This window comes from Carcharodon carcharias, chromosome 9, assembly GCF_017639515.1.
Source record: "Carcharodon carcharias isolate sCarCar2 chromosome 9, sCarCar2.pri, whole genome shotgun sequence".
Classification (NCBI taxonomy): domain Eukaryota; kingdom Metazoa; phylum Chordata; class Chondrichthyes; order Lamniformes; family Lamnidae; genus Carcharodon; species Carcharodon carcharias.
The window spans coordinates 83308456-83323360 of NC_054475.1; the positions used below are offsets into that span (position 1 = coordinate 83308456).

At 45.9% G+C, this 14905-nt stretch overlaps 1 protein-coding gene across 1 annotated transcript in view; it reads right to left on the reverse strand.

The window, feature by feature from the left end:
• Positions 1-8926, reverse strand: part of wdr44 (WD repeat domain 44) — a 60621-nt gene extending 51695 nt beyond the window's left edge. Inside the window, exon 1 of the mRNA XM_041195854.1 lies at positions 8706-8926. Within this exon, the coding sequence (XP_041051788.1) occupies positions 8706-8782 (77 nt within the window). The 5' untranslated portion in view covers positions 8783-8926. The remainder of the gene's footprint in view (positions 1-8705) is intronic.
• Positions 8927-14905: the final 5979 nt, after the last annotated feature.

A 14905-nucleotide genomic window follows, 5' to 3' on the forward strand; every position in this document is an offset into this window, starting at 1 on the left:
TCTCCGCCGATGCTGCCAGACCTGCTGAGTTTTTCCAGATAATTCTGTTTTTGTTTTATCTAATCACAGGTTGGTTTCTCCGTGCATTGGCTAGACTCACCAATACTACATCTTTAAGTGCACAGGGTGCTGTTCTTTGCAGACAGAAAGAACATGTACACAGGTTGCGCCTGTTTCAGCTAAACAAAATAAGTGACAGCCAATCACTGATTCATTCCTCAGGGCAATGCCTTGACTAAGCAATCTTCCAGCTTCGATTAGCTCAAAATTTGAACTCAGATGAAGCCTCACCCATATTCCATGCAGTGAATGAAGTTAACTTTTTTCCCTCTTACAATGCAGGCCTAGCTATCATTTACTTCAGCTATCTTAGTGAGCTGCAAACCACATCAAGTTCAAACTACAACACTCTATGCAAAAAAATAAATTGAGACCAGAGAACCTCCCTAAGCTCTAAGCATGCTTTGGGATGTCCTCCCACAGACCTTCAGGTTGGTTATCTCTCATTTAAATTTCTTCCGTGATCTGATGAAGTAAATGGTTTTAACTACCTTTCAGGGTTTACTGAATGCTTTTAAACTATTTTAGGTATAACTCCCAAAACAAAACCACCTCTCTGGGCTGCTCCAAGTTTGGTTTCCAAATCTCAGTTGCAGTTTTTGTTTCTTTCTAGCTGTTATTCTCTTAAGTCAACATGACACCATATAATACTCTAAGCTTGTTTTAACTGCATTTACCTTATTTTTTACAGTTAAATCTTTAATTCTTTAAACTAGAAGTTATATTTTAAAACACAAGAACCACAAACTAGATATTTGCAACAATAGAAACTGAAATATTTGCAGAGATACACTTAAAAGTAACGGACTATGGGAGTGGGGGTGCATGGATGGAGAAACTGGATTTCCAAAAAGAAATTCATTATTCCAAAAAAAGAAATTTACAAACTGTCTTTAATTCCTGAGGCCATTTCAGAATGATTAAATTATTTTCGAAATGCAATCATGACCATCTTGGCAAATAAAGCAGAAAACGGTGCAGAGCAAGATCCCAATAGCTAGAGGTAAATAAAAAACCTTTATCAATTGGCAGTTACTGCACTGCTCCTTCTTCCCTCACCCCCCCCCACCCCAAAAAAGTGGCAGATACTTCATTCAAGAATGCCATAGAAGTGACTTTAGATGAATGGAAATGATTTGCATTCTCAAGTACTCAAGCAGGACTCGAGCGTAGAAGTACATCTTCAAGCCTGCTGAGAGCTCCACCCAAACACTGACATCACTATGAAACTAATTTATGCTAACTCAAATTTTCTACTATCCTTGTCATGCCGAGTAATATTATATTCCTGGCTTTCAAGCTACGGACTTCAGTCAACATGGATTTTTTAAAATTCATTTTTAAAAGTGGTCAAAATGCTGCCCAAGATTGTCGCCAAGGGTCAGGTGATCTTTTGTGATTTCCAGACAAAGGATTAACTCATGTCTGAACATGCTTCTGGAAGGTTCTCAACATGTAAATGACCATGGGTGGAATGCCTTCCTTGAATAGACATTCATAACGTGAAATCACTTGTGAATTTACACCAGTTAATGACTGGGTATTTACCCAAAATTCAAGCCCAAATTTCATGTCTCCAAGTTCAAAGCTTAACAAACTTGTGCAGAAACCTGTTCATCATAAGCAGGTTTGCACAGCCACCACTAAAACCCAACTGTGTAGCCACAACTTCTAACTTTCTAACTTCAAATTAGATATGTGGACAATGGAGGCATTGATTGGGGTGGGGGGGGGGGTGTCATATGCATTAAACTGTCTTTGGATAGCCAATATTACTTATCCCAAGCACCAGGGAGACCAGAACAGACTGAAACCAACAGAACAAGAGGGACCATTCCTCCAGCCAGGAGATCAGAATCCTGCCAAACAATCAGACAACACAGGCTGTATGAGGGGGACTAATTCATTTTCACCTGCCTCCACAGAAACGCGGCTATATCCTCATTCAGAAATCCAGAGACTTCCAACTTTTATTCATCTCCAGAGAACCATGAGAGAGAACCCATCCAGGACTTCATTATGTACATCTTAAAGGGCTCAATCCTAATATATATTTTTCTTCTTGTATTCTGTTAACATTCTAGCTGCATGCCTTGTTCTCTAGAGTCCATTTTTCCTTGTGTTTGTCATTGTGTATATATTTAAGGGTGCTGTGGGAATAAACATGATCTTTTCTTCTGATATAAATCTAACTGAAAGCCTGATTCACATCCATTACTAAAAGTCACAACACTAAAAAGATAAAACACTCATCTTATTGCAGACAACCGTGAGGTGAAGAGAAAGGGCACAGATTATCCCACTATCTCTCTCCCTACCCACAATGTCCAAACATCCTATATACATACATAATACAACCCATATTTTCTAATTCCTTCCTTCGAAATGTCTTTCTTTTATATCTGCAGCAGACTAGATTCTATCATCCTATTATATTTGCCATTAGTCATCTCTATGAGCCAGTAATGAAACAGCTTGCAAAAAATGTCTTCAGCTCTTGCTTCAATACTTTCATTTTTGGCTTCAACTAATGTTGTGCTGAAAGAAACAAAGCACACGGATAATTTTAAAAATAAAATTATCTTGCAGCCCCATTTATTGAACTGTTCAGGTCTGATCCTCAACTTCAAAGTACATTTTTCTTTGTGAAGTTTAACTTGTTATAAAGCAAAAGAAGGGATTAAAAAGCCTGTTCCTATAAAAGAAAGCTTGTTCAAGGTATCCACTATATTATTAGTGCTAGGTTGAAGGAAGAGGCTTATAATGTTGTCAGAAATAGTAAGCTCTAGGATCGGGAGGATTTTAGAATTCAGTGAAAGATGACCAAATAATTGATTATGTTTTGTTTTTAATTCATTCACGGGCTTCGCTGGCTGGGCCAGAATTTATTGCCCATCCCTTTTTGCCCTTGAGAAGGTGGTGGTGAGCGGCCTTCTTAAACCGCTACAGTCCATGTGGTGTAAGTACACCTACAGTGCCGGTAGGAAGGGAGTTCCAGGATTTTGACCCAGCAACAGTGAAGGAACGATAATAAGAACGGCGATATATTTCCAAGTCAGGGTGGTGAGTGACTTGGAGGAGAACTTCCAGGTGGTGGTGTTCCTGTCTATCTGCTGCCCTTGTTCTTCTAGACAGTAGTGGTCGTGAGTTTGGAAGGTGCTGTCGAAGGAGCCTTGATGAATTCCTGCAATGCAACTTGAAGATGGTACACACTGCTGCTACTGTGCGTCGGTGGTGGAGGGAGTGAATGCTTGTGGATGTAGTGCCAATCAAGTGGGCTGCTTTGTCCTGGACGGTGTTGTGGGAGCTGCATTCATCCAGGCAAGTGGAGAGTATTCCATCATACTCATGAATGTGCCTTGTAGCTGGTGGACAGGCTTTGGGGGGGCGGGGTCAGGAGGCGGGTTACTCGCCACAGAATTCCTAGCCTCTGACCTGCTCTTGTAGCCACAGTCTTTAAGTGATTCATCCAGTTCAGGTTCTGGTCAACGGTTACCAGGGGGTTCAGTGACAGTAATTCCACTGAACATCAAGGGGTGATGGTTGGATTCTCTCTTGTTGGAGATGGTCATTGCCTGATACTTGTATGGCAGGAATGTTACTTGCCACTTGTCAGCCCAAGCCTGGATACTGTCCAAGTCTTGCGGCATTTGGACATGGGCTGCTTCAGTATCTGAGGAATCGCGAATGGTGGTGAACATCTTGCAATCATCAATGAACATCCCCACTTCTGATTTTATGATGGAAGGAAGGTCATTGATGAAGCAGCTGATGATTGGGCCGAGGACACTACCCTGAGGAACTCTTGCAGTGATGCCCTGGAGCTGAGATGACCGACCTCTAACAACCACAACCATCTTCCTTTGAGCTAGGTATGACTCTAACCAGTGGAAAGTTTTCTCCCAGATTCCCATTGACTCCAGTTTTGTTAGGGCTCCTTGATGTCACACTGTCAAATGCGGCTTTGATGTCAAGCGCAGTCACTCTCACTCCACTGAAGGAGAAAAGCAAATGAGAATAAACCAACAAGAGGCATGAAAAGATTTTGTAAGGCCTTCTATTGTTGTGTAAAAAGGAAGTGGTCAGCCAAAGTAAAAGAGTTCCTCACAGTCAGAGACAGGACAAATTGTAATTATAAAGGGCTATGATATTAAACAAATATTTTGTATGTCTTCACAGTGGAAGAAACAAACATTCTGGAAATAATGGCTAGACAAAGGTGTAGTGAAAATGTGAAGGATATTATTGAAGAAATAGCAATAGAAATAGTACTTGAGAAATTAAAAAGACTTAAAATCCCTTGAACCTTATGACCTGCATCCTCAGGTTTTATAAAAGGCAGCTGCAGAGATGATAGGTGCATTGTTTTGAACTTCCAGAATTGCTTAGATTCTGGATCAGTCTCTGTGGATTGGAAGGTAGCAAACATAATCCCAGTATTACGAGGTTAACAGGATAGATGCTGGGAGGATGTTTTCTCTAGCTGGGGAGCCGAGAACGAGGGGTAAGAGTTTTATAATAAGGGGCTGGTCATTTAGGAATGAGTTGAAGAGAACTTTCTTCACTTGGGTTGTGGATCTTTGGAATTCTCGACCCCAAATGGCAGATCTCAGTCGTTGAGCATATCCAAAACAGGGATCGTCAGATTTTTGGATATTAATGAATAAAGGGATATGAGGCATTATGGGAAGGTGAAAGTGAGGTGGATGAGCCATCATTGCACTGAACTGTGGAACAGACTCCACGGGTCATTTGACCTACTCTTACTCCAATTCCTTATGTTCTCTTATGTGGTACTCCTATCCTGTGTGGGGCCAAAATTATCAGAACCCAATTCACAATCTGGAAGCTCAGATACAACTGGTCAGGCATCTGATTAAATTGCTAAAATCAACCTACCTAAAGATGTCTCAATTAATCAAAATAACAAGTGCTCGCAATTACCAGTGAAAGCATTTCAACAGTACCCTAAAAGGCAATCTGCGGATTACTGCATTCCCAAAAAGATTCTGAAGGGCCCCCATCAACTACAGATGCCACTCAAACTGCAAGAGAGGTCACAAAAGCACAAAAAAGTCTGAGAGTCCCATCAAAAGACAAATCAAAATGCATAGATTAAATCAGCTAAACAACCTTTGGTCTATTTGGTATCAATTGCACCATGATGCGGATGTACATGTGTTAGACTTGCAAGCTATCTTAAAGCACATGATCACCACCAACATGTTATTCTTGACTAGCTGGGCATCTGATATGTTGGGTTTCTTTGCATGGAGCTTGTGTTTGACTGCTCTGTAATGAACACAAGCTCACTATTGAGACAGGCTAAACCTAGCGAAGTTCAAAGGTTTTAGATGCAGACAGGCAAGGGCCTAAGGCTTAGAGACTCCTAAGTCTGTTCAGGGTTGGCGCTGGTAAAACACACAACTCATTAGCATGGAGAAATGAAACATTTCCAACAGCTTGGCCAATATTTGGACATTGACTTAATAAAGCTATGTGGAGCTAAGCGTCAACAATTATAGCTGACATATTGGTCCACCTCACCAAGTTCCATTAGTAAGCCAGAGTGACAGGTCATCATTGCCCTGCAGTCCGTGCCAGCTCAGAAATTGTGCAACAATCTGCCACAGAAATTCAATCTGGTGCCAACCTATCGCCATGTGTGCCATTTTGGTATCACCTCAACGCCAAACAAATATTCGGCTTACCACCTTCCTGTTCCCACTCACAAAGGTCAATCAATATCAATTTCACCAACCCTTCTAGTGGTCATCAACAAAAATGTCAATATAGGACTTTTGAAAACAATTTTTTTCAGCATTATTCAAAATCACATCATAACATGACTGAGATTTAAAAATCTAGACGAGAAAGGTTTTTCTGTTTCAGACTTTAAACAAGGTCTTTCCTGATAAAAGCACAATTGTGATGCTCAGCTACTTACAAACCTCAACTGAATAAAATTTCAGAACAGGAATTCTGTGTACATCTCACAAACATTTCATTAGGATGTAATGAAATTATAGTATAAGAGAACAATAACATACAACTAACATATTAGGGGCAAATTGCATACCAATATTGATCAGCTGTTTTAGATTGGATAGAAATAGAAACTGCAAAAGTTAGAAACAAGTGAAACATCAGATCTCTACCAAAAACAGTAACTGCTTTACATTTCAGGTGCTGAGAGGCTTGCTGTGTATTTCTAAGAGTTTCTGCCTTTGTCTCAGACATTATGATGTCTTTGCTGTTTTACCAAACATTTGGTAAATTTGTAGAGCAGGACAGGCTTCTAAACTTGCAGTTGGTACTTTTCAAACAGATCGATACGTAAAATCAATGTCGGAACAATCAATTTTAGATTTATAGATGATCGGAAATTTAGGTAGTTCTATCGACAGGTTGGTTGACCATCCCAATTACCTGATACACACAGCCTCTCTTATATATCTATTTCACGCCACAGCTCACAAACCTAAAAAGGGAGCCACTACTTGCAAATTTGAAAAGACCTTTATACTTCCCCAACCTTTGCTAAACTCACTATCATTGCAATCCTTATCCTTGAGTGTTTTGCAGGTGATTTTTTTTCCCAGCAACTTTGAAAGTCAATGTTTTATTTTCAAAGACAGCAACAACACACTTCATGGCCACTGGGATAACACAGTTGATCAGACACAATACAAGAGCACTGACCAATAAAAAGCAATCCCCCTGTGCTAGCAGATTGTTTGTCCAACATCCAGTCTTGGAAAAATTGCTACTTCTTCTAGCTGGGGGAAAAAAACAAAATCTTCTTCGGCCCTTGCCTAAACTCCATGCCCCCATCCTGAACCAGGCTGTTCCCTCCATGGGCTCACCTCTCCTGTGCACTACAGCTTCCTTAACCCAAATATCCCTTCCAGCCCCAAAATCCATGCAACTGCCATCCTAAATCATCCTACTTAACTTCAAAACTACCTACTGACCAAGCTTTTGTGTACCCCTGTTAATTCTCCACCTTGATCTCAGCAGCCTTTCTCCTTCCCCAGTTTGCAAAACACCTTTCGATAGTGACCTGTTAAAAGGTTCTATATAAATGCAAGGGATAGAGGCGGGGGGGGAGAGAAGGGTGGGGGGAGGGGGGCAAGCAGGGCCGGGGGGAAGAGGTGGGCAAGAGAGCTTGGGGGACAGGGGGCAGGGTGGGTAAGAGAGCCTGTGGGAGGGGAGGCTGGGTAGGTATGAGAGCCTGGGCGATGTGGGGGGTGGGGTTGGGTGGGTAAGAGAGCCTGGGCGGTAAGAGACCCTGGGCGAGGGGTGGCGGTGGGCTGGGTGGGCAAGGGAGTCTGGGGGGAGGTGGGTAAGGGAGTCGGGGGGGGGGGGGGGGGGTGGTAAGGGAGTCTGGGGGGGGGGGAGGGTAAGGGAGTCTGGGGGGGGAGGGTAAGGGAGTCTGGGGAGGGGGAGGGTAAGGGAGTCTGGGGGGGGGAGGGTAAGGGAGTCTGGGGGGGGGGAGGGTAAGGGAGTCTGGGGGGGGAAGGGTAAGGGAGTCTGGGGGGGGAAGGGTAAGGGAGTCTGGGGGGGGAGGGTAAGGGAGTCTGGGGGGGGTGGGTAAGGGAGTCTGGGGGGGGTGGGTAAGGGAGTCTGGGGGGGGTGGGTAAGGGAGTCTGGGGGGGGTGGGTAAGGGAGTCTGGGGGGGGGGTGGGTAAGGGAGTCTGGGGGGGGTGGGTAAGGGAGTCTGGGGGGGGTGGGTAAGGGAGTCTGGGGGGGGTGGGTAAGGGAGTCTGGGGGGGGTGGGTAAGGGAGTCTGGGGGGGGTGGGTAAGGGAGTCTGGGGGGGGTGGGTAAGGGAGTCTGGGGGGGGTGGGTAAGGGAGTCTGGGGGGGTGGGTAAGGGAGTCTGGGGGGGTGGGTAAGGGAGTCTGGGGGGGTGGGTAAGGGAGTCTGGGGGGTGGGTAGGAGTCTGGGGTGGGTAAGGGAGTCGGGGGGGTGGGTAAGGGAGTCTAGGGGGGGTGGGTAAGGGAGTCTGGGGGGGTGGGTAAGGGAGTCTGGGGGGGGTGGGTAAGGGAGTCTGGGGGGGGGTGGGTAAGGGAGTCTGGGGGGGGGTGGGTAAGGGAGTCTGGGGGGGTGGCTAAGGGAGTCTGGGAGGGTGGCTAAGGGAGTCTGGGGGGTTGGGTAAGGGAGTCTGGGGAGGTGGTGGGTAAGGGAGTCTGGGGAGGTGGTGGGTAAGGGAGTCTGGGGGATTGGGTAAGAGAGCTTGGGGTGGGGGGTGTAAGAGAGCCTGGGGTGGGGGGGTGTATGGGTAAGAGAGCCTGGGGGGTGGGGGGGGGGTGTGGGTAAGAGAGCCTGGGGGGTGGGGGGGGGTGTGGGTAAGAGAGCCTGGGGGGGCCGGCGGGGGTGGGGGGGCGTGGGTAAGAGAGCCTGGGGGTGGTGCGGGTAAGAGAGCCTGGGGGGGGGGGTGGATAAGAGTGCCTGGGTGGGGGGTGTGTGGGCAAGGGAGCCTGCGGGGGGGGGGGGGGGGGGGGGTAGGGCGGTGGGTAAGGGAGCCTGCCGGGGGGGGGGGGGGGGTGGGTAGGGCGGTGGGTAAGAGAGCCTGGGTGGGTGGGGTGGTGGAGGTGCTCTCTCTACTAGCCCCGCCCCCATCCCCGATCCACTCGGTACTTACGCAGCCGGCGACGGGACCAAGTGGACATCCTCTGCTGCATCGTAAAACTCCTCGGCATCACTTGTATCGGACGCCATTGACAAGAGAGTGGGAGGTGCTGCCCTGCCGGCCCGGGAGCCGTTGATCGGGGAGAGAAAGACTGGAGTCCGATCCCAGGGCTGCGAGAAAGGCGAGGCCTAGAGCATGCGCGCTGCCCGCCGCCGGACCCGGGCCCGAGCATGCGTACTGCCTGCTCCTGGGCGCGGGCATGCGCAGTGACCACCGACAGTAATCCCACCCCCTGGGGAAAGGGGCAGTGATTATCCTGGGTCCTCGAAGGTGAGCTTCTGGACCCAAGAACAGAGCTTATAATTCAGTCGAAAAAACTCACCAAGGCTCCTTAGACAGCACCTTTCAAACCCACGACCACTACCATCTAGAAGGACAAGGGCAGTGAATGCTTGGGAACACCACCACCTGGAAGTTCTCTTCCAAGTCACTCACCGTCCTGACTTGGAAATATATCTCCGTTCCTTCACTGCTGGGTCAAAATCCTAGAACACCCTTCCTAACAGCACTGTGGGTGTACCTACACCACATGGACTGCAGCAGGGAGGTGATAGTCGTAGTTGTAGATGGTGCTGAATGAGTAATCTAAAGACCCAGGATAATGCTCTGGGGTTTGAATCCTGCCACAGCAGATGGCGGAATTTGAATTCAATGAAAAAAACCTGTAATTAAAAGACTAAAGATGACCATGAAACCATTGTCGATTGTGTAGAAACCCATCTGGTTCACTAATGCCCTTTAAGGAAGGAAATCTGCTATCCTTATCTGGTCTGGCTTACATGTGACTCCAGACCCACAGCAATCTCGTTGTCTTAAATGACGTCTGAAATGTCTGCGCAAGCCACTCAGTTGTGTCAAACCGCTACAAAGTCTCAAAAATGGAACTACCCAGTCGACCTAGGCACTGGAAACAACAACAGCAAACTCAGCTTTGTCGACCCTACAAAGTCCTCCTAGCACAAGTCAAGCTCAGACTAGTCAAGCAACAGCCTGACATCGTCATCCTCACGGAATCATATCTTACAGATAATGTCAACATTACCCTAGGTATGCCCCAGCAGAGGTGAAGGTATACAGTCAGGAGGGAGTTACCTTGGGAGTCCTCAACATCAACTCCGGATCCCATGAAGTCTCATGGCATCAGGTCGACCATGGGCAAGGAAACCTCCTGCTGATGACCATGTACTGCCCTCCCTCATGATGAATCAGTGCTCCTCTATGCTGAACACCACTTGGAGGGAGCACTGAGGGTAGCAAGGGCACAGAATGTACCCAGGGTTGGAGACTTCAATGTCCACCACCAAGAATGGCTCAGTAGCACCAGTGCTGACCAAGCTGGCTGAGTCCTAAAGGATGTGGCTGTTAGGCTGGGTCTGCAGCAGGTGGTGAGGGAACTAACAAGAGGGAAAAATATACTTGAACTTATCCTCACCAACCTGCCTGCCGCAGATGCATCTTCCATGACAGTGTTGGTAGGAGTGACCGCCCTAAAGTCATTGTGGAGATAAAGTCCTATCTTCACATTGAGGATACCCTCCATCATATTGTGTGGTACTACCACCGTGTTAAATGGGATAGATTTCAAACAGATCTAGCAACTCAAGACTGTGCATCCAGAAGCACTGTGGGCCACCAGCAGCAGCAGAAGGATTGTCCTCAAACACAATCTGTAACCTCATGGCTCAGCATATCCCCCACTCTACTATTACCATCAAGCCAGGGGATCAATCCTGGTTCAATGAAAAGTGCAGAAGGGCATGCCAGGAGTAGTAGCAGGCATACATAAAAATGAGGTGTCAACCTGGTAAATCTATAACACAGGACTATTTGCATGCCAAACAGCCTAAACAGCAAGTGATAGACAGAGCTAAGCGATCCCACAACCAACGGATCAAATCTAATCTCTGCACATCTGCCACATCCAGTAGTGAATGGTGGTGGACAATTAAACAACTCACTGGAGGAGGAGGCTCCACAAGTATCCCCACCCTCAATGATGGTGGAGCCCAGGACATCAGTGCAAAAGATATGGCTGAAGTATTTGCTACAATCTTCAGCCAGAAGTGCCAAATGTTTGATCCATTTCAGCCTCCACCAGAGGTCCCCAGCATCACAAATGCCAGTCTTCAGCCAATTTGATTCACACCACGTGATATCAAGAAACAAATGAAGACACTGGATACTGCAAAAGCTATGGGCCCTGACAATATTCCGGCAATAGTACGGAGGACTTGTGTTCTAGAACTTGCTGTGCCCCAAGCCAAGCTGCTCCAGTACAGCTACAACACTGGCATCTACCCGCCTATGTGGAAAATTGCCCAGGTTTGTCCTGTACACAAAAACAGGAGAAATCCAAGCCGTCCAATTACCACTCCGTCAGTCTAGTCTCAGTTATCAGTAAAGTAATGAAAGGGGAGAGTACAGAAATGTCAACATGGACAATGATGGGGTCAAGGTTAACAGGGAGAGACTGGATTGTGACAGGAGGAATGGGAATTAAGAGGTGGTGACTATGGTGAAGGATGGGAGGAACTTGGGTGACGGGGGAGGTTGGAAGCTTGTCGCATTCACGAATGTAATGAGCACCATGCCCGCCATCAGTGATCATTGATACAGTTGGAAAAACTAGCTATAGAAAAACAACATGGGAGGGGTCTCTAGGTGTGCGGAAGGAGTTCTGCAAAACAGTTTTGGACAATTGAAGGGGCATCTTAATAATGCTCAAACCATGAAGAACATTGTTCAGCTGAGTGTTGCATTCGAGGGTCTTTGATCCTTTACTAATGGTGCACATTCAAACAAGAATCCATCAAGTCTAGGTGCTGCAGTGCAGTTGGTCTTACTGGCGATCTGTTCCTGACAGAGACATGTGAAAAGGGAAAGGGGATCAAACAGTCAAAGGCCACGGCTGCTGCACAGATGCTAAATGGATACTGCAAGCCTCAATATTCCCATTGTACTGGTCATAGCTTACAAGGCAATATGCTTACAGTCATCACATGAGTACAAGGCTTGGGTATCGATAGTTAGTGTCTGGGCCACTGGGGGCAAGCTAACAGTAGCCTGAATGAGGGTTATAGCACATGGACATATTGACTCTAATCAAGCCCCTCTTTGTGAATGCGCAGTCATATCTGAGAGGGATGATCAGCCACCTGTGGACTTCCAGAATTATTAGCCTGAAAGGGTGGCCTGGGCATGCCATGTCTAGACTGAGGGCTTGAGACTAGATTCTTGGCTTGGAGGTGGAGGGAGACCATTCAAGGGGAAGCAGCAGTGAAGTCTCAATTCTGCTTGTTCACACATACAAGGAGGAGTGGAGAATGCAGGCTGCAGTCAACACTGCCTTGTTGATAGATGTGATTAGAATGATGAGAAGAAGGGCTCGTCATTGATTGGTACAGCTCCAGGAAGACCATCGGCCTAAGAAGCAAGAGGCAGCAGGGCCCCAGGAAGTCCCAGATGCTGCAAAGGACAGTCAAATTCCATAAAGACATCAGGCATGACAAGGGTCTATGGAAGATGCAGCTCATACATAGAGATTCTAGGGCAAGGAGGCATAGTCAAAAAAATAAAGGTAGACCTTTCAGGAGTGAAGCTGGGAAATATGTCTACACACGAAAAGTGTTAGAAGTTTGGAATTCTTCAGCAAACAGTAACTGATGCTAGATCAATAATTAAATATAGATCTGAGTTTGATTTATTTTTGTTAACAGAAGATATTGAGGGACATGAGGCAAAGGCAAGGATATGGATTTAGGTCACAGATCAACCATTATCTCATTGAGTGGTGGAATAGGCTCAAGGGATTAAATGGCCTCCTGCTGTTTCAATGCTGCATTCTTTTTGTTGTTATTTGTGATTCTTTTTTCCTAAGCTCATTACTTTGTGCTTGTCAATATTAAAATTAATTAGTTATTTCTGAGCCAGACTTGCCAATTTATCTGGAAGTCTCTGCTTCTAAATATTCTGAACTTCATTATTTGCACTTTCCCTCCATCTTGGTGTCTGCAAATTCTAATGTTTGAATAATTCCCTTTTTCTGATCCTTTTAAAATATTATTTATTGGTATTTTTCTTCTACATTCTGATGAGGGGATTCACCTGAAATGTTAACTTCTCTCTACATAGCAGACTGAATTGCTGAATGTTCTCTACTTTTGTTTTGTATATCCAACTTTTACAGCTTTTTACAGAAACTTGTGATATGGTTTCAATCTGCATATTCACTGTGGGAATTTATAGAATCACACATTATAGAGGGAGGCCACTCAACTCATCATGCCTCTGCTGACTCTTCAAAATCACTGACCCTTCTCCACTGCTCTTAGCCCAGAGCACTTCATTTTATTTTCCTTTTCTAGTAGATGTCCCATTCCCTTTTGTAAGCTACGAATGAATCTGCCTCCACCATCCTTTCAGGCAGCACATTCCAGGCATCAGGAAGGAGGTAAGTAACATGCCAATGATTTTATGTAGCTCATCTGGAATTTGTAAATTCTGTTGTTCCGTGCACCGTTCCTAGCTCCAAAAAGCTGCCCTATCATTTATTAATAACTCTTATTTCTGGAGTAAAATTTCAACATGTACCAGCGCTATAAAGTAAAATTAAATAGGCAGTGATTAAAGTCAATGTTTACCTGTTCAACATTGCAGTGTGTGCGCCTTGGTATTTCAGTACTTTGTTTGCCGCTACAAACAATATACTTCTATTATGACTCGCAAATAACACCTCCTTCTGGGCTAATTTTCATTATATAGAGAATGCTTTTCACACGGGTTGACATATTTGCTAATGAGTTGACAAAGATCTCTTTTAAGGTGCAACACCAGCAGTTATAATGCGACACAGAGTTTGTGGTATTTCCTTAATGAGGGTTCTAGACTCAATGTCGACTATTGAATATGACTTGCTGGCCGGTGCTGCTGTCCTCTGTATACAGAAGCATTTAGCAAGTTGTGTGTACCCACATACTGAGCAGGTAATCAGCAGCTCAATAATATGGTGCTTTACAACAGATTGGCAGCATGAGGGCTGCATCAGTGATTCCAAACAGAATGAGTTAGGGATCTCAGGTGGGTTAACAGATGAGGCATTGTGTAAAATTATTGCATTCCTGTACCAGGGGATATACAAATGACAGGACAGCTGAGTCACCCAAATCTCTCTCAATATGTGACTCAGTGGTGCCACTCTGACTTCTGAATCAGAAGATTGTGGTTTCAAGTGCCAATCCAGAGAATTGAGCACAAAATCCAGATTGACACTCCAATCTAGTTCTCAGATGCCAACTTTCAGAGCACCCATCAAACCGAGATCCTGCCTGTCCTCTACGGTGGACATAGAAGATCCCACGTTATTATTTAGAAGTAAAGGAAGTCCATTTGTCCCTCAACCAACCTTGATGGGTCAGCAGCATTGGGAGCTCAGAAGTGGCCACTTAGGAGGTTGTCTTCAGGATGATTGCACCATTGGTCTCACTGCTGGCAAGTGTAGGCTTGGGACCCCAGTTTGGGCCCAACATTGGGGTCCCAAAGGCCATGGGAAATTGTGACCCTGTTCAGAAAAAGTATTTGACTGACTGAAGTACTTTGGGATGTCTTGATGTTGTGAAAAGTGCTGGATGTCTTTCTTTACATCCCTGTAGCTGGATGCCATTTGGTAGGCAACTCGGAGCATCTAGTAGGTTTTTGCACTCCCTCCATCTCCCTCCCTCCCTCATATGCTTCAGAAAGGAGTCAACGATGACCTGGAGCTCAGTTTCTGGGTGAGCGCACATACTTCACCTCTGCATGTTCCTGACAAAGTCCCTCCATGTCTACTCCGTTTGGGCCAGTCACAAGCCAGGGACTCCCAAGAGTTGATGGGATGTTTGACCTCTTCCGGGATGCATTGGGAACATCCCTAAAGTGTTTCCCCTGTCTTCCTGGGAGTCACCTATTGCGACTGAGTTCTGAGTAGAACAGTTGATTTGGGAGTCTGGTGTCAGACATATGAATGACATGTCCTGTCCAGCAGTGCTGGTTTAGAGTAATTGGCACCTCAATGGGACCCTCGGGCACCCAAAGGGAGAAGGAACGGCAGCTGGAGTGTCATCCACTCAGGAATCTCAGAGGTTGTCCTCTCCCTCCGAGTCCCCTTTTGTTATGAC